This window comes from Rattus rattus, chromosome 2 (assembly GCF_011064425.1).
Source record: "Rattus rattus isolate New Zealand chromosome 2, Rrattus_CSIRO_v1, whole genome shotgun sequence".
Lineage (NCBI taxonomy): Eukaryota > Metazoa > Chordata > Mammalia > Rodentia > Muridae > Rattus > Rattus rattus.
In genome coordinates, this window is record NC_046155.1 from 119706213 (window position 1) to 119732654 (window position 26442).

Genomic DNA, 26442 nt, shown 5'->3' on the forward strand with positions numbered 1-26442 from the left:
ACAAGAAGAGATCTAAAAAAAAGGAGTCCACAGACGCTTCGCCTGGTTTACCGGAACTGGCATGTCTCAGCTGTCTTCAAACACTAAAAAATTTCTATCATGCCATGGGCTTCAGGTGCCTTTCCCTACACTAGAAAAAAAAGAAAAGCAAAACAAAACCTTACTACGCCGGAAGCCAGGTAGTTTGCCATAGTCACCTGACCCGTTAGTTGCATTCTGATTGGGCTTTGGCAGTACGTGCTCGGTTGATACCGCCCCAGCTACTCTGGAGGGCGGGGCCAGGAGCCAGAGGCCCCCGTGTTGGTTGGATCCTTCAGGGCTCATCCAATCAGAATAATCCTTCTTGCGGCGCGAAGCGTACGGCGCGGGGCGCAGGAGGGCCGAGTCCCCGCGCGGAATTTGGATTGTGGTTTAGCCCGGCGCGGCGTGATCCTGGGTGAGGTGAGTTTCGCGTACGCAGGGCTGTAGTAGCTCCCCTGAGTAACCGGCTACACCCGGCCCGGCCAGGCCCAGAACCCGAGACCTCGGCCATTTCCCCAGTCATCTGCCTCAGTTCCTCCAAGCCTCGCTTGTGGAGAGAAGCCCAGACAGAAGTAGAGACCCGGAGCCCCAGAAAAGACCACGTTAGGCGGCCGAGGCTTGAGTCTCACTGTCCACATATTCCTTAAGGTCTAGGACCTTGCTTACTGTCTGTCACACGCGAGGATTAATCTCATCTGCGTCTCGTAGTTTGTGTAATGCTGCAACGACTCCTAAAAGCAATACCTGCTTTCGAGACTCTAGAAGAGGTGAAAGTGCCCCGTTTTTAGCCGGGAGAAGCCGTAGCTCAGACCTCGTTTGCCGAAAGGGCATTGTGGGCTTGGATGCCAGATAAGATCTGAAGAAGACCTACCCAGCTCCGAAGCATATCTCGCTGCCCCAGGCTCTCCCAGTCCCTCTAACTGTCATAGGTCACTGTGTGATTGAGATGAACCGGCCTTCCACCTGCCATCTGCCCAGAAAGGGGCAGGAGTGGGAAAGACTGAGAGATGACAAGATGGAGCAGGGGAAAGGCAGACGCCCGGGGAGTAATGCATTTAATTGAATCTGTAGTGGACTTTGAAAGGATCTTCTTGCCTCAGCCATCATCCAGTGCTGAGTTGACACACCAGATCGAATCAACATTTTATTAGCCTGACTACTCTTCTGTTTGAAGGTCATTTTAAATTTTCTTTGGATAAAATGGAATTTTTAGGTTCCCAAGATAGGGAATTAGTGCCAGTTTGTTTTGTCTCTTGTAGTCCAGGCTGGGCTCAAACTTGTGGAGCTGAGGGTGATTTTGGACTCTTATCTTTTCAGCCTCAGCCTCTCAAGTGTTAAGAGTTACAGACCCATGTCACCAACCCTTTTATTTAAAATGTATATATTCTGAAACGTGTACCTTTAAAAGAGAATAGCACGGATTTTTCTGTGTAGCCCTGGCTGCCCCGGAACCTGGACTGTAGACCAGGTTGATCTCAAACTCAGGTTCGACTGCCTCTGCCTCCTGAGTGCTGGGATTAAAGGCATAGGCTGTCACTGTCAGACAGAATGTAACATCTTAAACTTGATTGAGAGGCATGCTCTATTTTCTATATTTTTACCTTTTGTCTTTTGTGGGGAATGGAGATATGAGTGTGTCCTTGTTCATGTCTGTGCAAGAGTTGTGTGTGTGTGTGTGTGTGTGTGTGTGTGTGTGTGTGTGTGTGTGTGTGTGTGTGTGTGTGTGTGTGTAAGAAGACCAGAGGTACCTTCTGCAATTGTCTCCCATCATAGTGTTTGGGGCAGTCTCACTTACTGACTAAACTAGCCAGCCTCCCAGGGCTGGCATATAGATGCACATCACCACACCTGACTTTCTAAGTGGGTTCTGGAGATCTGAAATCAGGTCCTCATGTTCGTACTATAGGCACTTTACTGACGAGAGCCATATTCCCAGGCCTTTTTTGTCTTACCAGGCCCAAAGTAATTGAGAAATTACCTGTACAGTCAGCGCCTAAAAGCCTCTGAGTATCTTGCCTACCTGTAGAACAAGATCAGCTGCCACCAGGAATGGTGGGTCGCACCTTTAGCCCCAGCACTTTGAGTAAGACAGGAGAATAGAAAGTTAAGAGCAGCCTTAGAAAGGCTGTCTCAGAAACAGAAACAAGCTACCTGCCCGTACAAGCCTACCATCCACACACATGGAGGGTGGGGACGGAAGGATCGGGGCTTGAAAGTGAATTTGAGACCAGTCTAGACTGTATGAGACCCGGTCTCCAAAACCCAAAACAAGCATTTAAATGCTCATCACGTTTATAATATTGTCTTTCTGTCCCTGATGATGACGACGATGGTGATGATGATGGTGGTGGTGGTGATGATGATGACCATTAGGGGATGGTTTCTGGTCAAGATTTCTCTGTGTAGCTCTGGCTATCCTGGAATTTACTCTGTGGACCAGGCTGGCCTTGAACTTGAGATCTGCCTGTTTCAGCTTCCTGAGTGCTGAGATTAAAGGTGTGCACCACTACTGCCTGACTCATTACAAAATTTTAACCGCATTTATTTGTGCATGAGCTTGTTGGGGTCAGAGAACAACTTGCAATTCCCTCCCACCATGTGGGGCCTAGGGGTTCAACTCAGGCTTGGCAGGCACTCCTTCTGCCTAAGCCAACTGAATGGTCCTATTTTTTTTTTTCCACAAGTTTATACCACATTTTAGTTATAACATAAGCTATATAGATTTTCTTAGGTAATTGTGTACAGCATACCCATACTTGAGTGGCTGAGAGTTTTTAGTGTAGTTTTCTACATAGCATACAAGCACTCTGACTGAACGGTACCCTCAGCTCCTGGTTTTTGAGACTTTTCTCTGTGGCTCAGGCTGGCCGTGACCTGGCTGTCTTGCTTCAGCCTCCTGCGTGCTGGGGGTCGTAGTTTTATGTCACCACACCAGCTCTTTGTGTGTTTTGTTGATTTTCTTTTTCTTTTTGTCTTTTTTGCTTGTGTGGTGCTTGGAATGGAACCCACGGCCTGGTGCATGGCAGGCAAGTGCTTTACCACAGCTAAATTACAGTCTGGTAGTTGACAATGTTTCTAAGATGCATCTGGGCTAGAGAGGTGGCTCAGTTGGAAAGTACTTTACTTCACAAGCAGGAAGACCAGTGTTTCGGAACCCACAAAGAAAAGCCAGTTCAGTGGCATAAACCTCTAATCTCATCAGGCACGAGCCAGGAGCTTGCTGGTCAGCCAGTCTAGCCAAATTGGTGAACCCCAGGTTCAGTGAGAGGACACCTACTGTTGACTTCTGGCCTCCATAAGAACTCGCATGTACTCTTGCTCTTTGAGAGATGCCTTAAAATTACATTATTCACAATAGTTATATAAGTGATACATTTTAACTGTATGCCATAGTTTATTACATTTAATCATTGTATTTCATGAGTGTCTCACCTGTATGTGTGTGTGTACCCCATTCACGCTTGGTGCCCACAGAGGTCCCCTGGAACTGGAGCTCTGGATGACTGTGAATAGCCTTGTTGGGGCTGGGTCCTTGCAAGGGCAATACGATTTCTTTACCTCTGGATCATTTCTCTAGCCCCTTTTGTGCAATTTTCTAGAAAATGTAGTTTACGTTTACGGGTGTTTTGCCAGCATGCATGTCTGTGTACCTCATGTGTGCCTGGTGTCCTTAGGGGTCAGAATAGGGCATCAAATTACCTGGAACTAGAGTTAGAAATGGCAGTGAGCTGTAATGTTGGTGCTGGGGATCAAACCTTGTCCTCTGGAAGAATAGAAAGAGCTCTTAGCCACCATGTCATCTGTTTAGCCTTGATTTTCACACCTTAAAATAAATTTTATTAATAAATTAAAATATCGCGCTATCTGATTGTAGCAGTTTTTATTTTATTGTGAGAGGCACACCTGACGCCTACTGTCTGAATGGACTGGTTGTTTGGAGCCGGTCTCACTGCATAGCCCAGGCTGGTCTTGACCTCTGCTTGCTCTTTCCAATTTCTCTGATGAATAATACAGTATAGGGGGAGTGCTGCACTGCGCTGCAGATCTCCAGACACCCTCGTCCTCCGTTCATAAAGCTAATCAAATAGGATTTGCTCATTTCCCTACATACGGCAACTTGACCGCACTATAACTGGGCTTACGTGGTACTTGTCCTTAAGTAACTGGCTATTTTGCTTAGCAGAATGTGTTCAAGGTTCGTCTGTATTGCTTGCTGTAGATTGTTCTTTTTAAAGGCTAATATGCCGTTGTGTGTATGTACCACCCATTTCTTTGGGGTTTTTGGGTTTTTTTTTTTCTCTCTCTTTTTTCTTTTTTTCGGAGCTGGGGACCGAACCCAGGGCCTTGTGCTTGCTAGGCAGGCGCTCTACCACTGAGCTAAATCCCCAACCCTCATCTCTTTGTTTTTTGATGCAAGGTCTTACTCTATAGCCTAGGCTGGCTTGTAACTTGTTATGCACCAGCATTCTTCCTGCGCAAGTGCTGGGTTACAGGAATGTGCCCCTGTGTCCAGCTTTCGAGGTCTGTTGTTATTTCATTTAATAAGTCTCTTGCAGGTTTTTTTTTAAAGATTTATTTATTTATTTTATAAGTACACTGTAGCTGTCTTCAGACACACCAGAAGAGGGTATCTGATCTCATATCAGATGGTTGTGAGCCACCATGTGATTACTGGGATTTGAACTCAGGACCTTTGGAAGAGCAGTCAGTGCTCTTAACCACTGAGCCATCTCTCCAGCCCCTCTTGCAGGTTTTAAAGTTATTTTTGTAATTATATCCTAGAGACTTTATTATTTGTCTTTAATACTTAGGTCATTTTGGGTTTTTTCTTTCATTTGGATGAGTTTTACAAATTTAAAAAAAATTTTTTTTTTTTTTTTGGTTCTTTTTTTCGGAGCTGGGGACCGAACCCAGGGCCTTGCACTTCCTAGGTAAGCGCTCTACCACTGAGCTAAATCCCCAGCCCCAAATTTAAAAATTTTAACATGTGTGTGTGCGCGTGCACTGCAAACAGGGTATTATATGTCCTAGGCTTTCCTCAAACTTACCAGACAGTCAAGAATAACTGAACATTTTATCTTCCTGCCTCTGTTTCTCAAGCCCTGAGGCTACAGGTGTGCACTGGTTGAACACAGGGCTGTGTGCATGCTGGGCAAGCAGTCTACCAGCAGGGCTACACCGAGTGTAGGTGTAAATACCTCTGCCTCAGGAACCCCAGTTCTCAGCACCAGTAACCAAACTGACTGTTCTCACTGAGTGCTTAACCGTACCGCCATTGTAGATCGTGTGTGGGCTCATGCTTGTTTTCTGAGTCAGAGTTTCATTGTGTGGCTAAAGTTTTTATGTCTCTATTCTGCAGAGCAAATCTCACCTTGTATTGTTTTTTTTCAAGAGCATGTTGGCTATTTTTGCCATTTTATATCTATTATAATTTTATACCCAGGGGGTTGATACAAGTGCTTGTCATTCCACAAGGCTGGCAGCCTGGGTTTGGGTTCCCAGACCCACGAAACCAGTAGTGCAGTCCTGGGAAGTGGGAGGTGGAAGAGGAGAGTCTCTAGGAGCTTGTAAGCCAGCTAGCCTAGCTTACACAGTGGTGGAGAAAACCTGTCCCAAGTAAGGTGGAAAGGCAAGGTGCCAGTAACTGAAGATTGTCCTCTATCCTCCGCACAATGCCACATTGATACAGCCCAGTATTCATACAGATCCACTATTAAGTTCCTCCAGAAAGAGAAAACTGAGAATTTGATTGGAATTTTATTGTCATAGATCAGTTTGGGATCTTGGCATCTTGAGAATATTGTTTTCCTGTCACAAATGTGGCTCACTTGGCTGTTCTTTAATTTTTTAAAAATAGCTTAACCGTTTCTTGAATTTATATGACCATAGTTTGACAGATATTTTTGGAGGGTACTTAAATGTTGATGCCACTGTAAGTAAGTGTTTTGTTCTTTATTTTCTAGTTGTCCATCAGTAACATGTAAAAAGGATGTTTTGTACTGATGTCTTTTCTAGCAGTCCTTCATAAAGCTGCTGTACCAAATCACTACAACTTGGTTGCTTAAGTGACAGCATTATCTAACAGCTCAGTCTACTGAAGTCTAGTGGGCTTACCTGGAAGAGGGTCTAAGGGGTTTTCAGAGCTGCGTTTGTCCCTACAGGCTCTAGGGAAATATGCTATTGCCCTTGTCAGCTGCTTGCAGATGACCATGTCCCTAGCTTGAGATTTCTTTCATTATCAAAGCCAACAGTCTTGGGTGGACTCCTTCTCAAGTCGTCAGTTATCTGGTCTGCCACCAGAGTTTTCTCTCTCACTTAAAAGTACACTTGGGGTTACATCGGCTCCGCTAGCACAGCCCAGGAAAGTTTGGGGTTTTTCTGTTTTTTCTTCTCACCTTAATTTTTCACCCTAAAGACCTAATGCCTCAGATATGTTTGGCAAATTTCTTAAAATAAGATTTCAAAATTAAGTCTTCAGTTATTTTGGGGCCAGATGTGGTTAGGCACACCTTTAAACCTAGTACTTGGGAAGCAGGGCAGGAAAGTGTCAGTGAATTTCTCACCAACTCGGTTGACATAATGAGTTCTAGGCCAGCCAGGGCTGTGTAGTGAGACCCCACAGCTTCCAGCATCTGTTACTCCATTTCCAGGGGATCTGATGTCCTCTTCTGACCTCCATGGGCACCCTGCATACATGTGGTGCACATAGGTACCTGTGGGCAGATCACTCATACACATAAAACAAGCAAATATTTTTAAAAAAGAACCTCACGAGTTTATAAAACCACTAACCAAAATTAGATCGAATAAAAAGTCACTAACATAAATGTTGTTTTAGTCATTCTGGGTTTTTTGTTGTTTGTTTTTATTTCTGTACTGTTTTTGTTTTTCCGAGACAGGGTTTTACTGGGTAGCCCTGGCTGTCCTAGAACTCACTCTGTAGAGAAGGTTAGTCTCAACTCAGAGATTCACCTGCCTCCACTCCCCAAGCGCTGAGGTTAAAGGGGCGTGTCGATACCAGCCAGTGGTTATTCTGTTTTAGGATAATCCACCAGCAGCAGTAGTTCTCACATGACCGGATACCACATGAGCAGACAGTCACATCTTGAGAAGATTAGGGTGTAGACCTCTGTGGGTGAGCAGAGTATGGGACCTTATTCTTGTTTTAGCATTTTCATGGTTTAATTTGAAGATTGGTTTTGGTGCTGCACACACAACCATACAATTTGCAAATGTTGGTGACTTTTCTTCTCTCTCCCCAGGTACCTTTCATTTGCTTTCGCACTTTGGCTTCGAGTTGTAATGCGTGCCCTATGAAAGTGGCTGGAGTGGGGCTCGCACTGTCTCACTGAGAATAAGCCTTCCTAGCGTATTGTAGACCAGTTTGTTCCAATGTACGTCCCTTCTGTCAGGATGGGGATTTCCTTCCATTCATTGTGAATGGATTTTTATCATATGTTATTCTGTGGATCTTGAGGAAGTGGCCATAGTGTTTGTTGTTTTGTTTTGTTATAATCTAGTATTGTGGTGAGTTATCGTAGTTGATTTTCTAATGGTGAACTAGCCTTGCATTCCTAAAACAACAGAATCTGGTCTTATAAGTAGCTAACCTTCCTTCACACCTACATCTATGAATGAGGATTAGCCTGTGTGTTTTCTGTTGTACTGGATTGAAGTGCTCACTGTCAGGATGAAGATGTAGGGCAAGAAAAGTTGATCTGTACTTGGGGGTTGTTTGTATGAAACTGGTTGTCTGTATTTACTGCTATAAATGCTCAGAACACTCTTTGTTCTTCTCCTTCCCTCTCTTCTTTCCTCGCCCCCCCTTTTTTTTCTTTCTTTTTAAACAGACAGGGGCTTAAGTGATAATCCAGACTGCCTGGAACTCACTGTGTAGCCAGAGTAGACCTTAACCTGACAGGAGTCGTCCTCATTCAGCTGCCAGGGCATAGCCAACGATGCCCAGCACTTTCAGGTTTTTGAGACAGGATCTCACACACCCCAGGTTGACCTTGAATTCTTTACATAGCTAAAGCTTGCCTTGATTTCCTGCTCTACCTGTCTCAATTCCCCACCAACTCCAGTTATTTAATATTGTATTGAAGACTTAAGACAGTGAAATCAGGTAAGAGAAATTATTCAAGGCACAAGGCTTGGAAAATAAAAAAAGTACCAGTGTCCTTAACCTGCAGATGATGTGGAGGTATCTAGAACACATAAAAGCAATCTAACCAAAATGAAAAATAATTTAGCCCAGCCCAGCAGTACATGCCTATAACCCCAGCACTCAGAGGTGACTGCCTGAGAATTAGATTCAAGTCATCTGTAGTAACAATTTTGGAGTTTTGGTTTCTTTCAAAAACACAGAAATATAAGAATATGTTTTCTGTTTAGTTCCATATGTGGGGAGGTGGGGCTGCTTCAGAGTGTCCACAGCAGCTGAGCATGCTTTGCCTCGTGCTCTGTGGCTTTGCCAGCTGCAGATACTTTCTTTGGTTGTGCGATGTCTGGAATTCTGGGGACGTTTAAGAGGGTGTGAATGTTAGGGACTGAGAGGTGGGTGGGCTGGTGGTTGGTGGATAGTTGCAGTTTATTAGGTAGTGGTCCTCAAAGAAGAAAGTAGCTGTACAGAGAGTGAAGCTCAAACTTGCCTAAGTAACTCGTTGCCCCTGATCAGCAGGAAGTAGTCTAATGATAATGTCACCCCTCTCTGACCTCTGACATTGTCCAGGGGTCTCTTTCCTTTGTTCTCTATCCTTTTTTCTTTTATCTAGTGTTAGGGGGTTGAAAGGGTGGGAAAAAGAAGAACCCACAAAATAGCAAACACAGGGCTACAGTCATTCTCAGCTACATGGTGAGTGTGAGGCCGTTCTGGTCTGTGTGAGACTGTCTTCACAGCAGCAAATGCAGAAGACAGAGTTTAGTAAGACAGCTATATACATTTAACACACAAACCCGGTATCTAACAAAGAAGACTATATAGGAAAGGGGATAGTCTCATACTGAAAACAAAAGGATTTCAAATGTAAATGCAGACATCTTTAAAACAGCTAAATGTTACAAAAGTTGCAAGGTACCTTTCCCAGGACAGAGTAACCTAACACCCACAGAGCATGGAGTTTACATAACTTAACACACACATTTAGTGTAGCCTCATTTAAGATAGCTGCAAGGTTTTCTTTCTGGTGCTACAGTGATTCTAAAGTTCATGTAGAACAAACAAAAAACACAAAGCCATGAAACCAGGTCTGGTGCCATCCACCTGTTCTCCCAGCACCTTAATCTGTAACTGGCAGAAGGAAGGAGGTAATCAAGATCACATCAGAGACTAATGAAATATAGGAAAAAAAGCAGTTAAGAAGTAGACAAGACCATTTTTGAAAAGATGTGGGGGTCAGAGAACAACTTGAAGTAGTTCCCTCTACCGTGTTGGTTCTAAGAATCTAAGATCATCAGACTCTGTGACAAGTACCTTTAACCACTGAATTAACCCCACGGGCTCCTGGAAAGATTTTTTTTGAAACTGACAGTCTTTTAACTGGATGTGCTAGGAAAGTATCTTAGTTATGTTTCTGTTGCCATGACAAAACACCACAGCCAAGGCAGCTTGTTAAAGGAAGCATTTAGTTTGGGAGCTCATGGTTCCAGGGGTGCTAGAGAGCAGGACCATCATGGCAGGAAGCATGGCAGCAGGTAAGCAGGCAGGCGTGGACTGAAGCAGTAGCGGGAGCTTTCATCTACAAGTTGGAAGCAGAGGGAAAGAGGGCTTTTGAAATATCAAAACCAGTGACACATTTCCAACAGGGCCACATCTCTCCAAGGTCACATCTCCTAATTTTTTGCAAACAGTTCTACCAACTGTGGGCCAAGAGTGCAAGTATATGATTCTATGGGGCCCATTCTCATTGAAACCCCACAGAAAGAAAGGAAATTCAGATAACTAAGGGACTATCATAACTGATTATAGAAGTTATTCTTTATTGATAGTACAGACCTATAACTTAGGCCACACAGGAGGTTGATATAGGAAAATTGTAGGTTCAAGGCCAACCTGGGCTATAGAGTAAGTTTCAAATAAGCTTGAATAATTTAATAACACCTGTCACAAGATAAAAAGTGAAAAGGTTAGATGGATATAGCTCAGTGGTAGTATACTTGACTGGAAGATGCAGGTTAGGTGGGACAAAGGAATAAAATGCGTTTTATAAAGGCGCTATGAGCAATTATATGCTGACAACTATGATATGATTTGAGTGTCCCCTAAGAGTTCACACAGGGGCTGGAGAGACGGCTCAGTGGTTGAAAGCTCTGACTCCCCCCTTGGACTGGGATTCAGTTCTCAGCACCTACATGGTGACTCACAACAACCTGTAACTCCAGTTCCAGAGAATCTGTTGCCCTTTTCTGCTTTCTTGGGGCACCAAGGATGAACATGGTGCAGACTTTCTTGCAGACAAAATACTCATATGCAGACAAACTTTTAAAATCTTTAAAAAGGAAGTTGAGAGGTGGGAGCTAGCTGGGAGTGTCAGGATTATGACAAGAGAGACCTCATGATTCATGAAGGTCTTTCTCATGGGAATGTGTCTGCTGCATTTTCTCTTTTCTGCATGAGCCCCTTTCTATCCTGAGGGCCTGCAGACACTAGAGCGGTGGACTTTGACTTCCTGCTTCTCATGATTATAAGCTAAAACCAACCTTTCTTTTATAAGTTTCCCAGTTTCAGGTACTCTGTCACAACAGAAAATTACTCATTTGATAATGTAAATCAAATGTATAAGTTCCAAAAATGAATAACTACTAGATCAGGAGAAGAAATGGAAGATTTGAGCAGACAGAATTAATAACTAGATTGAATCCTTAATCAGGAATGTTCTTAGATACGAAGAAGGCTACAGTTCAGGTTTCTTTCCTCATGAGAGCCTTGGGTACCATTGCTCCAAGGCTGCTGCCACTTGTTGGTAGAGTGTACAGCCTGTATGTGTTGTCCTAAGGGACCACGGAGACAGTGTGGATATAAATATGTCTGATCTAATTCTGTCTCTAACATAGACTTCAGACATGTATGCAGGCTGCCCTTGGGCACAGCGACCAGGTTTTCATGTCCATCATAACAAAGGTGCAGAATAAGGACATTTGATTAAGAACTTGTGTGAGCCAAGTTCAAGTTTCCTGGCTGCCAAAAGATCCACATTTCACAAGTTTAATGCAGATTAATTTGAAGATATGGTAGCTGAGAGGTTGCTTATCTTTGGTGACTTTGGAGTCAAAATGCCACCAATAGTGGTGCCCTGGACAAGTAGTAGACCCTGTTCTCCTAAGGGCCTCTACTGTATTGAGTCCAGGGTTTATGTCTTAGTTAGGGTTTTCCTGCTGTGAACAGACACCATGACAAGGCAACTCTTAAAAGGACAACATTTAAATGGAGCTGGCTTACGGTTCAGAGGTTCAGTCCATTATCATCAAGGTGGGAGCATGGCGGAGCCCAGGCAGGCATGGTGTAGGAAGAGTCGAGAGCTCAGCATCTTGTTCTGAAGGTAATCAGAAGACTGACTTCCAGGCACATAGGACAAGGTTTTTTTTTTTTTTTTTTGGTTCTTTTTTTTTGAGCTGGGGGCCGAACCCAGGGCCTTGCGCTTCCTAGGCAAGCGCTCTACCACTGAGCTAAATCCCCAACCCCAGGACAAGGGTCTTAAAGCCCCACACAGTGACATACTTCCTCCAACAAGGCCACACCCCCTGGGCCGAAACATTCAAACCACACCCGACACCAAGCCATGTTCACTAATAAATCTCACATCCAGTTAAAAAATTAACACTAAAATCACCTTCAAGTCGTACCACAAATCATAGCTTTGTTAAGAGGTCAACATAGAATATATAAAGAACTATAGCTCAGCAAATTAGAAATACCCAGTTTGAAAGGGCATGGGAGGGTTGAGAATTTAACTTAGCGGTTACACTCTTTGAAAGGCCCCAGGTTTCCTTCTAGTATCAAAACAAAGCACAGCATGGGCAAAGGATTTGAATAGAGAATTCCAGAGAGGATGCACAGTGGTCAGTAAACACATGAAGAGAGTGCTCATTTTGGTAAATTGTTAGAGAAATGCAAATAAAAACCAGGTGAGATAACCTCATATCCATCAGAGTGGCTATCGTTTTACAGGAGGGAGGGGAGGAGGAGGAGGGGAAGTAGGAAGGAAAAGCTAAAAAGCAGCAAGTGTTGCTAAGGATGCTGAAAATTTGGAAGCCTTGTTAATTATAGGTAGCAGAGTGAAAACAGCATTCCAGAGGACAGTAGTGTGACAGTATGATAGCTGCTCAAATGATAAAAAGAGAATTGCCATGTGCTCCAATAAATCCATTTCTGGGATGTATCCAAGATGGTTGAAATCAAGACTTCCAGTGTAACAGTTAATTTATTTTAAAAACCTATTAAATGTATTTATTTTCTGTGTATGATTGTTTTGTCTGACTATATGTATGTGCACCATGTACGTGTGCCTGGTGCCTAACGAGGTATCAGAATCCTTGAACTCCTGTTATAAATGGTTGTGAGCCACCACTTGGGTCCTAGTAACCAAAGTCAGGTCCTCTGTAGAGCAATACATGCTCTTAACAGCTGAGCCATCTCTTTAGCCCTGTGAGGGTTAATTTACTTGTTAGTTACATTGGATTGGAGGGAGCCTTGGATACTAGTAAAGTACACTCTGAGCAAGTCTGTAACAGTGTTTCCTGAGATCCTAAGGGCTCTGGCCTAGTCAGTGTTAACTGGCTTTATAGACCAGGCTGGCCTCAAACTCAGAGATCTACTAGCCTTTGCCTCCTGAGTGGTGTGATTAGAGATGTGTGCCACTATGCCCGACCCAGAACATTTTTTCTTGATCATTTGCAGTAGGAAGATCCACTTTTGATCTGGATTTTTGAGATGGGAAGATACAATTTAAATTGGGACCAAACTGTTTGCTAGCAGCCTATAAGGACGTGGACTAAGGAAGCTTTTGCTCTTTACCTGCTTGGTCTCACTGGCAAGTCCATCCCCTCACTGGCATTAGAGCTTATTTCTTCAGGTCTGGTGGGCTGGACAACGACTGGATGTTTGGATCTCCTGTTGGTTGGTAAGAGCCATTGTTGGATTAGCTGGACTGGACCACAGCCTGTAAACCATTACATAAATCCCTTTTATATATACATGTAGACCATTACATACATCCCATACACACACACGCGCACGCGCACACACACACACAGATATATCATTACATTAGTACTACATATAATGTATGCATATATGTGTGTACATGTATGTAATGTATAAGCATTACATATAATGCATATGCACATATGTTACAGATATATGTTATTACATAAACCCCCATATATACATACATACATACATATATATATATATATATTCATTTTATAAATTCTGTTCCTCTAGAGAATTCTAATACAGTAGCCAAAAAGTGGAAGCAATCCAAATTGCCCATCAAGAGATAAACATGGGGCTGGGGATTTAGCTCAGTGGTAGAGCGCTTACCTAGGAAGCGCAAGGCCCTGGGTTCGGTCCCCAGCTCCGAAAAAAAAGAACCAAAAAAAAAAAGAGATAAACATAAGCAAAATGTAGTATATACATATTATAGAACATTGCTCAGCTTTAAAAGAGAAAGGAATTCTTTCTTATGCTACTTGAGTGAACCTTTAAGATGTTATGTTCAGTAAAATAACAGCTGCAAAGATTCTCCTTAAATGAAGAACCTAGAAGTCAGACTGTAACAGTAGTTGATGGTATCTAAAAGGAAGGAGAATTCAGAAGGTAGTGTTAATTATTGGATAATTGCTTGTGTTATAAAATTAAAAACTTTCTGCATTTGATGGCACAACGATGATGCCACTCTCTGAGCACTAAACATTGCATCTGTTTATTTTTGGTTCATGGTGCACGTGTGAAGGTCAGAGAACCCCTGTTGGAAGTTGGCTTCCTCCTGCCTTAGGTTTCAGGGGTTTAGTTCCAGTTACCAGGCTGGATCAGCAAGTGCTTTTACCTGTTGACCTGTCTTGCCTGCCCCACAGAACATTCTGTAATGATAGTGATAGTAAATCCTGTGTCTCGTATAATTTCGTGCAATAAACAACTTTAGAAAGACAACTTGAAGCAGTACTGATCCTATTGGCCAAATGTCAAATAATTTGCATGTCAAAATAGTTTATCCCTTGATGTCTATGAGAGATTGGTTTTGAGACACACACACACACACACACAATCACAATCACAATCATGTACATGTATGGGGGCACCCTTTGTTTGTTTTTTAGGCAGGGTTTCTCTGTGTAGCCAACTTGGAGCTCAGCCTGCCTCTGCCTCCCAAGTGCTGGGGTTCAAGTTGTGAACCACCTCTCTCCAGCAGGAGCAATAACAGCTCTATTTTATTATCTGTTATTAAAATAACATTTCACATAAAATCAGTTTAACGTGTATAGCTCATTGGCTTTTAGTATGCACAGAAGCATGCCTTTATCACCATAATCAAGATTAGCTCATTTTCATAAGCCCAAAGAAACCCCAATGGCCCCTTGCCATTAACCCTAAGTCCTGTCATCCTCCCAACTCCTAGACTGTCTGATTGGGGGTATATCGCTATGTAGCTCTGAGTGTGCTTGTATTTGCTCTGTAGCTGAGGCTGGCCTTGAATTTGCATGAACTTGAAGTACTAGGATTATAGACATGTACCACAATACCTGGTTAGTATCCTTGATTTTAATTATTTTTGGTTGTCAAAGCAAGTACAGGTTCTCCTTATTGATGATACCAAGTTTTTTTTTTTGTTTTTTTGTTTTTTTTTTAATTTGTTGAGACAAGGTTTTGCTATAACCCAGACTGGACTTGAACTCTCAACCTTCCAATTTCAGGCTCCTCCTGAATTATAGATATGCATCATGCTGCTTACTCTTGGCTTATTGTCCAGTTTCCATTTTTTGTGTCTTGCAGATACTGCCAAACATGCCTTTTATTTCTGTCAGAATAGGATGTCTGGTAGTCTTATACTCAGATCTGAAATGTTGACTCTTGGTCTCTGTTTACTAGTTCTTATTTCCCATGCCTTGTTTGCATGTGTGTGGCCTTTGCTATGCCTGGTCTTTTAAGTTGTTCAAGACTAGAAAAAAGCTGCATTCTTCCCTACTGGGCTTTGTGCTTGCCCAGTGCCTTGGTGTTATGCTTTTGAAGTCACACCCTAGAGTTTTAATCCCGTAGGTAGTGAGAGTTGCTTGGGTTTGTATTTCAGTGTTGCCTTTACTTAATCCTTCGAAAACAGGCAACTTTACTTTTCCTGTATATTCTTGGGAAGCAGGACTTGGCTGCTGTTGCTTCTTCTTTTTTTGTTTTGGTCAAGTTTTGTAAAATATTCTTGTAGTATTTTAATTAGAATTTTGTTAACTCATACTAATTTACAAGGAAAACTCTTGTCTTTATTTCTAGATCTTTCTTTTAGGAGCATGAAATGTTTCCCTAAGTCTTTATTTTTCCCAATAGTATTTGGTCATTTTCTTATCATTTATATATGTCTTTTGTTAGGTTAATTGCTAGTTGTTTAATACTCTTTACTATTAGTACAACTAAATGTCTTTTTAAAACTGTTTTCTAGTTAGTTATTACTGCTATATGATAATGCATTTGACTTTTGAGAATTTATATTGTCTTTATTTTTCTGAAGTTTTAATTACCTGTTGTTATGACTGATTTTTCTTGAATTGTGTTAGTGTATAATCAAGTTGTCTCCATATAAGGCTAATCTTATCTCTTCTGTTATTTCCTTTTGCCATGACAAGAGTGGCCAGTGTGAGAATGGAAATGAGAGAACAGTCTTGATTTTTGCCTTTATTTTTAATAGATTTACTGCTAGTGTAAAGTATGACGCTATAACTTCTGGTTTGGTGGTTTTGTTTCTTTTCTTTCTTTTTTTTTTTTTTTTTTTCCGGGACTGGGGATCGAACCCAGGGCCTTGTTCTTGCTAGGCAAGCGCCCTACCCCTGAGCTAAATCCCCAACCCTGGGGGTTTTGTTTCTTTTTTAAGATTTATTTAGTTTTATATGTGTGAAAGTTTGCCTGCATGTATGTCTGTGCACCATGTGTGTTCCTGATGCCTGTAGAAGCCAGAAGAAGCTGTTGGATCCCCTGGACTCAGAGTGATAGGAACTAGCTTATTGGTATTGAAACCCAAACTTAGTCCTCTGCAATAGCAAATGCTTGTAACTGCTGAGTTAACTCTGCAGATTTAACTCTGTAGAAGTGGCTCAGGAGGTTGAGAGGATACAGTGTTCTTACAGAGTACATTGGTTTTGTTCCCAGCACCCATGTGGGGCTGTTCACAACTGCCTGTAACTCTAGTTCCAGAGGAATCCAAAGACTCTGGCATCCATGGGTATCTTGCATTGACTGACTGACTGACAGACAGACAGACAGACAGACAGACACACACACACACACACACACACACACACACACGTAATTTGAAATAAAACAGAATAATGGTTTGAGTTTATCACATCTTTTTAAAAAAGGTATTGGTAACAACATGTGAACCAAGAAAGTTCAAGGAGCTTAGTGTAATGGTTACTTCTATAATCCCTGCCCTCAGGAGCTAGAGTCAGAACTACTGGGAGTTTCAAGCCAGCCTGACCTACATAGTGAGATCCTGTCAAAAAAAAAAAAAACCCAAAAAAAACAGTAGGCTGAGAGATGGCTCAGTGGTTAAGGGCACTGACTGCTCTTACAGAGAACTTAGCTTAAATTCCCACTGCTCAAGCTCAAATGGTGGCTAACAGCCATCTGTAGCTCCATTTCCAAGAGCTCCAACATCCTCTCTGCCCTCTGTGGGCACTAGTCATGCAACTGAATACAAACTTATATGTAGACAAAACATGACATTTTAAAAACCTAATAAAAAGAAACAAGCCAGAATAAAAATAACAAAACAGATCCAACTGAGAAAGGGCACAGGAAACCTGTGTATTGGGAATGTTGTACCCCTTGGTCTGAGTGTTGTTCGGTGTGCATGTAAGTAAAGCCATTGAGCACATAGTCATAATTTTTGCTTTTCATTGCATAAATGCTGCATCTTGATACATACAAAAGTCTTATTTTACTTATCTGCTTATATTTGTTTTTAATTAATTAAACTGTTTGGATGATAAATTAGTAGTTAATTAGAACTTAATTTGTTCTAGCTTTGCACTTCTGGGATAAGTCATAGTTGATCACAATTTTAATCTTCAGACATCTTTTTTTTATTCTTTAACATTTCTTATTCCCATTCAATAAATATTGGTTGAGCTGAGCATGGTGATGCACCCCTTTAATCCTAGTACTTTGGAGGAAGAAGTAGGTAGATCTGTGAGTTCAGTTCAACCTGGCCTGCATAGTAAGCTGTAGGTTCGTCAGGACTACGTGGTGAGACCTTGCCTGTAGGTGTTGGTAGGCAAGTGGGTAGGTAGGTAGGTAGGTAGGTAGGTAGGTAGGTAGGTAGATCCTGCCCATAGATAGACAGATTAGATAGGCAGGTAGGCAGGCAGACAGACAGACAGACAGACTCTGCTCATAAGTAGGTAGATAGTAAGTAGGTGGCAGGCAGGCAGGCAGGCAGATAGATAGGCAGGCAGGCAGGCAGGCAGACAGACAGACAGACAGACAGGCAGGCAGGCAGACAGACAGACAGACAGAAGGTAGATAGACACACAGACAAGACAAAACAAGCAGACATAATTGGCTGAGCCATAAACAGAGATTCTAATGGTTAGAAAACTAGTAATAACTCTTATTTGTCTCTGTTTACAATTAAGTGAGAAAACAACAAGACAAATAAGTATGAAGTGAACGTTAAATTGCAACTATAAGTACTCTAATTAAGAGCTATTTATGAAGGGTAATTTTATTGAACACTTAATGTCGTTTATTGTTTGTACTCCTTTTTTTGGCACTTGTGTAACACTATTCCTGGCTAGATGTGAGCAAATGTCCATTCTCCTCAGACAAAACTGACAGTAGGCCAAAATATTGATATACCACATGATTTCCACTTGGTGAATCAGTAAACTGTATTGGGGTTATTTACAGGAATATGGGGGAGAGGTTACTTACAGGACACTGATACCAATAGGGGTGACATCTCATGAAAGCTGGAAATTTGAAGTACATAGAACATTTCAACAGGTTCAAAAGTGATCCTTTCAGGCTGCTTAGTTGGTCTGAATGAGACTGTCTCAGCTGCATGTGTGCATCTGAGTGAGTGTGTGTGCTTACAGAAGAGACCTACTGACTGGTCAGTTTCAGGAACTTCCTGAAGTCATTGAGTATTTATGTTTACTTCCTGAGTTTAACAATCATCCTTTTAGGATAGGATGTTCTACTTCCACTTAGAATAGCCTCTTATTTCACCTCCCCTTTTACATCCAATGTCTTAAAAAACAAGATTCCCTCCAAGATGGACAGGTTTTTGAAGGAAGTTGCTACACATAACAGTTACCTTAAATTTTAATGTATACTTTTTGCATAACAACCATATGAAACAAGCAGGCTTTTGTTTTACAAAAGCAAAGGTGGGTTTTATGAAAAGTTTTTGATACAGATTTGAGTATAGACATTGAAAGAGAGGAAAACTAGCAGAGTTGTTTTATACACTCAAGGATAGATGTGGGCTTCTCTGGAAAGAGTCACCTAGGTAGGCCTGGTTGTGTTGTTTATTGGTGAAGACACCCTCACTGTAATCCAGGTGGACCTTTCAATCAGGAACTTTTTGGTAACCCTCCTGTCTCAAGGATTATGCAGGTGTACAACATCCCTAGCTTTGTTTATATGTCTACTTTTAGTTTTCTGCATTTTCTTGTTCTTATAGATGTCATATAGATTAAATATAGTTTGGGTATTTTAGCATATTTTTATAACTTTTTAATTCCTGAATTTTCCTTTGATGTGACATGTAGATTCTATTTGTATTTCCTATCAGTTGTTTTGTTAAGTTTGCCTGTAACACATTATTGAAACATAACCTATTTGTAAAAGGCTGAGAATTACTTGACTACATTTTTACTGTAGATATAAAAAAAAGTAAATGAGAAGAGTCTTGGAAAAAATGGGCTAAGACTCTGATAAGCATAACTAATTCAGGAATACATTGGACAGCTGTTTTGCTACTTTAAGTTACAGAATGTTGCGAGTCATGTCCTAGTTTCTTTTGCTGTTGCTATGCTAAAATTCCTTGACAAAAGTACCTTCGGAGAGAAAGGGTGTATAGTCTGTCATTTCAGGGAGATCAAGGCAGCCACAATCAGAAAGCGGAAGGATGAGTGTATGCAACTTCCCAGCTCCCTCTCTCCACCCTAGATCCCAACCCGGGAATGTCCCACACATAGTTAAGACGTATCTCCCCATTTCAATTCATGTGACCAATGTTTTCTCACAGACATGCCTGCAGGCTCATTTCCCAACTGATACTAGGTTTTGTCAAGTTGATAATTAACCCTCACATCACTTTTTCCAGAAGATAAACTATGTTTGTGTCTGTATGAATCTGCATATATATACTACATACATATTTTAAAAGAACATATAATGTTAATGAGTCCTGTCTAAAGTCTCTGCCTCTGTCCAGGAATGGTTTGCTTAGTGTTTGGTTTCATAGAGGGCCCTTGTTTCTCGGGTCGCAGGTGAGCTGTATGTTCATGTGGGAGGCGTACTACTTTTGCTGCAGGGAAAGTCACCTGGTAAGCTCACAGGGCTTGGCTGTGTTTTCAGGAACAACTGAAACCTCTACTTTTAGCAGAAAGCTAGAGTGTGCACCTGACTGTTAGGTGGTACCGAGTGTCTTAGAATAGTCATTTTGGCAGTCCACCTCTTGATATTCTGAAATAGCTGTCTTGTTACAACAAAAAGAATGAAAGGAACATTTGACCTAGAAAGAGAAGGCAGTCCTAATTTTGGTAGGTCTAAAAATTATTTTATTTATTTGAAAAAGGACACCCCTCCCCAAAAAGAAAAACAAAAAACACTCTTAGAGGTAAAGAATAATTCATTGTTTAGAATCCCCCATGGTGTGTGTGTGTGTGTGTGTGTGTGTGTGTGTGTGTGTGTGTGTGTGAGAGAGAGAGAGAGAGAGAGAGAGAGAGAGAGAGAGAGAGATTACCACACTGCACGTGTGACAGATGTGAGCCTTTGCATTCTACCCTGTTCGAGACAGTCTCTTCATTGTGGTCCACTCTGTCCTAGGCTAGCTGGCTCTCAAGCTTTCAGAGATTCCTATCTTTGCTTACTATAGAAGCACCAAGATTACAGATATGCACTGTGCATGTATTTTAGTTTCAATCTCAGGTCTTCACATTGGGTTTACCCACTGAGCTATCTCCACAGACCTGATTTGTTATTTTGAAGCTAATAAGACAATTCCAGTTACTGAATTAAAAAAATTATGACCCAATTTAAATATCACCATTTTCAGAAACGGACTTCTAGAACAATGTAGTGTGACCTATCTAATATTATTAATCCTTCCTCCAAATATGTATATGGTATAAAACAAAGGTGTATTATAAAAATAGAATGATAAACTGGGTATGAACATTTGCCTGTAATTCCAGCACTGGACACAGGAAATTCATGAGTTTGGGGTCAGCCGAGGTTATATAATAAGACCTTGTATATTAGTCAGGGTTCTCTTGAGGAACGGATTCAGAGAACTAATCCATGCATGCGTGCGTGCATGTGCGTGCGTGCGTGTGTGTGTGTGTGTGTGTGTGTGTGTGTGTGTGTGTGTGTGTGTGTGTGTTATGTAAGGTGACTTATTAGAATGACTTACTAGCTGTGGTTCAGCTAATCCAACAATGGCTGTCTACCAACAGAAGGTCCAGGAACCCAGTAGTTCTTCTGGCTGGCTATCTCTTTTTTTTTTTTTTTTTTTTTTTTTTTTTCCCGGGGCTGGGTCTGAACCCAGGGCCTTGCGCTTGCTGGCTGGCTATCTCACTTGATCTTTTTAGTACATACTGGAATCCTGAAGATGTTCTGATAATTTCTAAGGCCAGTAAAGGAATGGACTAGCCAGTGAGAGCAAGCAAGTAAAGAGCAAGCTTCCGTCTTCCATGTCCTTTATATAGGCTGCCAGCAGAAGGTTTAGTTCAGATTCAAGGTATATCTTCCAACCTCAAAGATCCAGGTTAAAAGTGGCTTTTCCCATTTCATTTCAAATTACTTAATTAAGAAAAGAATTCCTCACAGGTGTACCCAGCCATTTGGGTGTTAGTTAACTCCAGATGTAGTTAACTTGATAACCAAGAATGGCCATCCCAAGTCCATCCCTTGCCATATCTCCTTATGTCATGCTTAATTTCCAAATGGAAACAACAACCAGGTCATAATTACACCTAACGTGGTATAACTCTCCCACATACAGTCACAAAGTTCATTATATATTTAACCAAGTTCTAATTACACCTAGCACGGTATAACCACTAACTCCTCTTACTCATTCTTCTGCTGCTGTGAAGAAGCACCATGCCCACAGCAGCTCTCATGTGGAAGCTTGCAGTGCTGTCTCAGAGCCGTGTCCATTTTCATTATAATAGGGAGCAGAGCAGCACACTGGCAGACATGGTGCTGGAGAGGGAACTAAGAGTTCCACATCCAGCTCTCAGGCCGCAGGAAGAGAGACTGGGCTTGGCATGGACTTTTGAAACCTCAAACCCTATCTCCAGTAACCCACTTCCTCTAACAAGGCCACATCCCCAATCCTAATTCTATCAAAGAGTCCCCTCCCTCATATCTATGTGAGCCTATGGGAGTCATTCTTAGTCAAACCACCACACCTTGTATCAGGAAAAAAACAGAGGGGCTTGTAAAGTGGTTTAGTGGTTTAGGATTCATCCCTGGAACCGCATAAAAATGGAAGGGAAGAAGCTGTTGCCCTCTGATGTCCACATCTGTGAGTGACAGTGACAGGTGTGCTCCTCCACCATGCACACACATGCACACATACACACTAATAGTAAATTATATTTTAAATCAAAATTGAGTGGGAAAGAGGGTTTATAATTCATCTGAGATAACTTTTTCAAAACTGTTCATAGATCACAGCTGTCTTTCTTTAGCTTAGTGATTTCGAGGTGGCTTGAGCTGTGCTTTATCTGGGTGAAAGCTAAGCGGTGTAACAACTTGTTACACAAAGGATGTCAACGTGTGTGGCAGAGTGTCAGAGGCTGGGACAGGGTGATTGTAGCACGCTCTTGCTGGTCAGCTTTTGCACAGAGAATTCACTTACTGGGTGTCCCCCGGGTTCCCAGTTTGCTTTGATCATTCCTCCCCTCTTACTTCCCATGTGTCCTCTACGCCTAGGCCAGGTTCCATTGTTCTACAAGCCCTTCTATCATCTGTATCACTTCTGTTGTCTATTGTGCTGATTTTAGCGTCTGTTGAAGAAAAGAGGAAACCAGGCCATTTTGCTATTCAAGTAAATCTTTAGTTAAAAATTGTGTGTTTTCAGTGTCACCAGATGTAAATGTTAAAGCAATATGTTGATAAGAAGAGGAGGAGGAGAGAGGAAGAAAAAGGAAAAAATCAGCAAAAGCATGTTACTCTGGGCACATCTGGAAGGAAATAGTGGCTGTTTAATCAGGCCCTTTACTTCCTCAGTAAGTATGCTGAAGGATACAGAGTACCCAACTCCATTAATGGTTGCCTCTTTCTTTTTAGGATCATGGCTGCTGTTCCTCTGAACAATCTACAAGAACAACTACAGCGTCACTCGGCCAGAAAACTTAAAAATCAGTTCAGCGTTTCAAAACCAAAACCTTCGTAAGTATGTTCATTGCCGTGTAGACGTCAGCTCAGGTGTCTTGTCTTTCTACTGGGATCTCAGTGGGATCTCAATGGGATCCCATTGTATCCCCGACTGACTTAGAGCTCACTCCGGTCCGGGCTGCCCAGCCTCACACTGTCAGCCTCAGCCTCGCTCGTGCTCAGGTCATCCCACACCAGGCTTCCTCCGCTCTTTCACTTTACAGAGGATGGGGGGCCTGGTGGTTTTCCCACTTAGCAGTGGAGCCTGTGCTAGGAGGTCCGGGTGTGATTGCTTAGGCTTTACCTGGGTCCTAGCACATACTTACTTGTTCAGTGACGTTGAATGAAGAAGTAATGACTTTTCCTGTAAATTGGGGCAGATGTTATACTTTCGGGTAATCTCATATCCTCTGTATAGGGAACGGCTACTCGCTGGTTCTGTGTCTTCTGCAGGGTATGCCCCCAGGTCCTAAGGTTACCCCCGGTCCCTAAGGTGCCTGATAATAAATCGCACTTAGGTCGTGCCCTTACCAGGTCGCAGGCACTGGTCCAGGTATGTGGCTTTAAAGTTACTTTAATGTCACTGTGGACCTTTAGTCACTAATGTCTACACACAGGCAGCCTCATGTGTACTTCAGGTCTCAGCAGCTTTGTAAAATTTCTTTCTCCCCTCAGATTTTTTTGTCACAGTAGCAAATTCCACCTGAGTCAGAGCTCTCTCTCTCTCTCTCTCTCTCTCTCTTCTCTCTCTCTCTCTCTCTCCCTCCACATTCTGTTTTCTCCTTCTGAAGGGACTGTTAAGTGTGGGACTGGCCTGGGAACTCTCAATGCCCAGTAATTAGCCTCTGAATGGGAAGGATCAGAGCAACCAAATGTATTTAAATTACCTGGGAAATTTTCAAAACCACAGAGCGGGGTGGGTTCTGTGCTCATTTGTAATGCAGTTAACTTGCACTTGAAATGTTTTATAGGAAAATGAGTTTGTTAAAATGGAAATGGATCCATCGGGGACTGGGATTATAAGTTATGATAGAATGCTTGCTTAGCAAGCATTAGCCCTGGTTTCACTCCGCAACATCAGAAACAAATGAATTTACTAATTCAGTTTTCCCATTATTTTTCAGAGGTTTTACTTTTAAAAAGAAAACACCAGAGGGTGATGTGTCTGTGGTAAGAACACCTGTGTTAAGCGATAAAGATGTGAATGTGTCTGAGGCCTTGTTGTATACTGAGCCTCCACTCCACAAACCAAAGCAGCAGTCAAACATCGATGGCTTCTTTAAAAATTCCCCTGTAGGGCAGCAAAGCAAGGAGACCTGCTCTGAACTGTCCCTGCCGGACATGGTACAGATTCCTCAGGATGCTTCATGTACTACCCCAAAAACCCCAGCTGTGAAGAAACCCCACGTGGCCATTTTCAAAAAACTGGAATTTAGTTCTTCGGCAGACTCTCTCAGTGATTGGGCTGATATAGATGACTTTGATGTGCCAGCATCCCTGACCAGAAACCCTACTACAAGAGTGAGCACTGCTAAGAAACTGAGTAGCAGTAAGAGAAACTTCTTTAAACCACCACCTAGAGCAAGTGCAGTAAAGGCCGACTTGACTCCTTCCTCCCCTGAATGCCTGCAAGTGGATTTAACGAAGGAACAGGAGGAAGAGGCGGACTGCCTGAGCGGGGATGTGATCTGCATTGACACTGACCCTGCTTCTGAGGAGCTCTTGGAGAAGGACGTGCAGGAAGGTCTGTCATTGGACGCTCACTTGGGAACTGAAAGAGGTAGTCGCCATCTCACCTTCATTTCAGTGCTTTCTAATTAAAGCTGAGCCCTGGGAGCAGCAGCGATAAATAGAGCAGTTTGTGTCCTTGAGGGTCTTACTATCTGCTCTGCTGGCTTAGCTCTGTGACGTTATGCATGAAGAAGGTAGGTCCGCAGAGGTTGAGCGGGTGTCTAGTGATAGGACTGGAAAGTGCAACAAGCCTTTCCATGTGTGTGATTTCCTAAAGGCTTGCCACCAGGAAGTGTGCATGCCCGTTTGGTGGGACTGCCTCACCATCCCGTTTACTACAGTCGCGTGTCACTTAGCAGCAGGGATATGTTCTCAGAAAGCTGTGTCAGTAGGCCCTGTCAGGCAAGACAGCACACTTGCCTTTCCCAGATGGCAGAGCCGACTACACCCCTCAGCTATATGGTTTGCCTCCGGCTGGGAGGCTCCAGACCACACCTGTGAATACTGTAGGGTTTGTAGTACAATGAAATATATTTTTAGATATACAAAAGGTACAGTAAATGTAAATATTGATTTTTTCCAAGAATTTTATGTACTGAATAGAGTACACGCCATGCATGGAGCTGGTACAACTAGAAGTTTCTCTGAGTGAGTGGGAAGTATCAGGATGCTGCTCGCCATTTCACTTAGCCAATACAATCTCATACAAAATGTACCCTCTCTCCATAATTGCTTTTAGTTCTTTGTAATGTTTCAGCGTTAATTCTTTAATTCTTATGACAACATTTAGTTTAAGCCATAGAAAGCATTGGTTGTAGAAGCAGGTAATATGTTTTCTTTTTTTATGTCATACCGGCTAGTTTTATGTCAACTTACACAACTTACAAAGTTATTTGTGAAAAGGGATTCTCAGTAGAGAAAAGGCCCCTACCAGCCTGGCCTGTGGGCAAGCTTTCCGCACGGTTTCTTAGTTGATGGCTGATTTAGGAGGGCCCAGCTCACCACGCTCACCATGCCCACCACACCCACAATGCCCACCACGCTCACCACGCCCACCACGCCTGGACTGATGGTCCTGGATGCTGTAAGAAAACATGATGGTCGAGCTAATACACAGTGGCCTCTGCAACAATTCTTGCCTCCAAGTTCCTTCCCTGAGTTCCTGCTCTGACTTACCTGCATGGTGGATTACAAGTTAAATGATGAAAAAAACTTTCTTCACTAAGGTGCTTTGGTTTATCTTAGTGTTTCATCAAAGTAATAAAAACTCTGAGATGTACATATAGGAGTGTTTTACCTGCGTGTATGCACACGCACACCATGCGTCATCAGATTTCCTTGGAATTGAGTTACAGAGTTATAGTAAACCACCTTGTGGGTGCTGGGAACCCAGTTCAGGTCTTCTGCATGAGTAGCAGGAGCTCTTAAAGTGCTAAGCCATCTCTCCAGTCCCTGGTCTTAAACTCTTAGGTTATAAGCTACCACACCCAGTTCACCCTTTTCCTTTGCCCCTTCCCCTTCTTTTCCTCCCCTACTCTTCCCTTTCCTTCCCTCCTTTCTTTCATCTTTCCTTTCTTCATTGATGTTCTTTGAGACATGAACATGGACGTGAGCTTAGCACACAGTCGGGATTGTGAGCATCTTTGTCTTCTGGAGTCACATCTAGTCCCTAGAAGGCCTTTGGGGACAAGAGCAGGAAATAATCCTTCATCTCCTGTGCATTCCTTTCGTTTGGTTATTTGTTTCATTTATTTTATTTTATTTAATGTTCATTGGTGCTTTGCCTGCCTGCATACCTGTGTGAGTGTGTCAGAAGCCCTGAAATTAGTTACAGGCAGTTGTGAGCTGCCATGTGGATGCAAGGAATTGAA

General features: G+C 42.5%; 1 protein-coding gene across 1 annotated transcript in view; it reads left to right on the forward strand.

Annotated features, from left to right (window-relative positions):
* Nucleotides 1-356: 356 nt before the first annotated feature.
* Nucleotides 357-26442, forward strand: part of Blm (BLM RecQ like helicase) — an 86947-nt gene continuing 60861 nt past the window's right edge. Inside the window, exons 1-3 of the mRNA XM_032893338.1 lie at nt 357-441; nt 22754-22855; nt 23965-24620. Of these exons, the coding sequence (XP_032749229.1) occupies nt 22758-22855; nt 23965-24620 (754 nt within the window). The 5' untranslated portion in view covers nt 357-441; nt 22754-22757. The remainder of the gene's footprint in view (nt 442-22753; nt 22856-23964; nt 24621-26442) is intronic.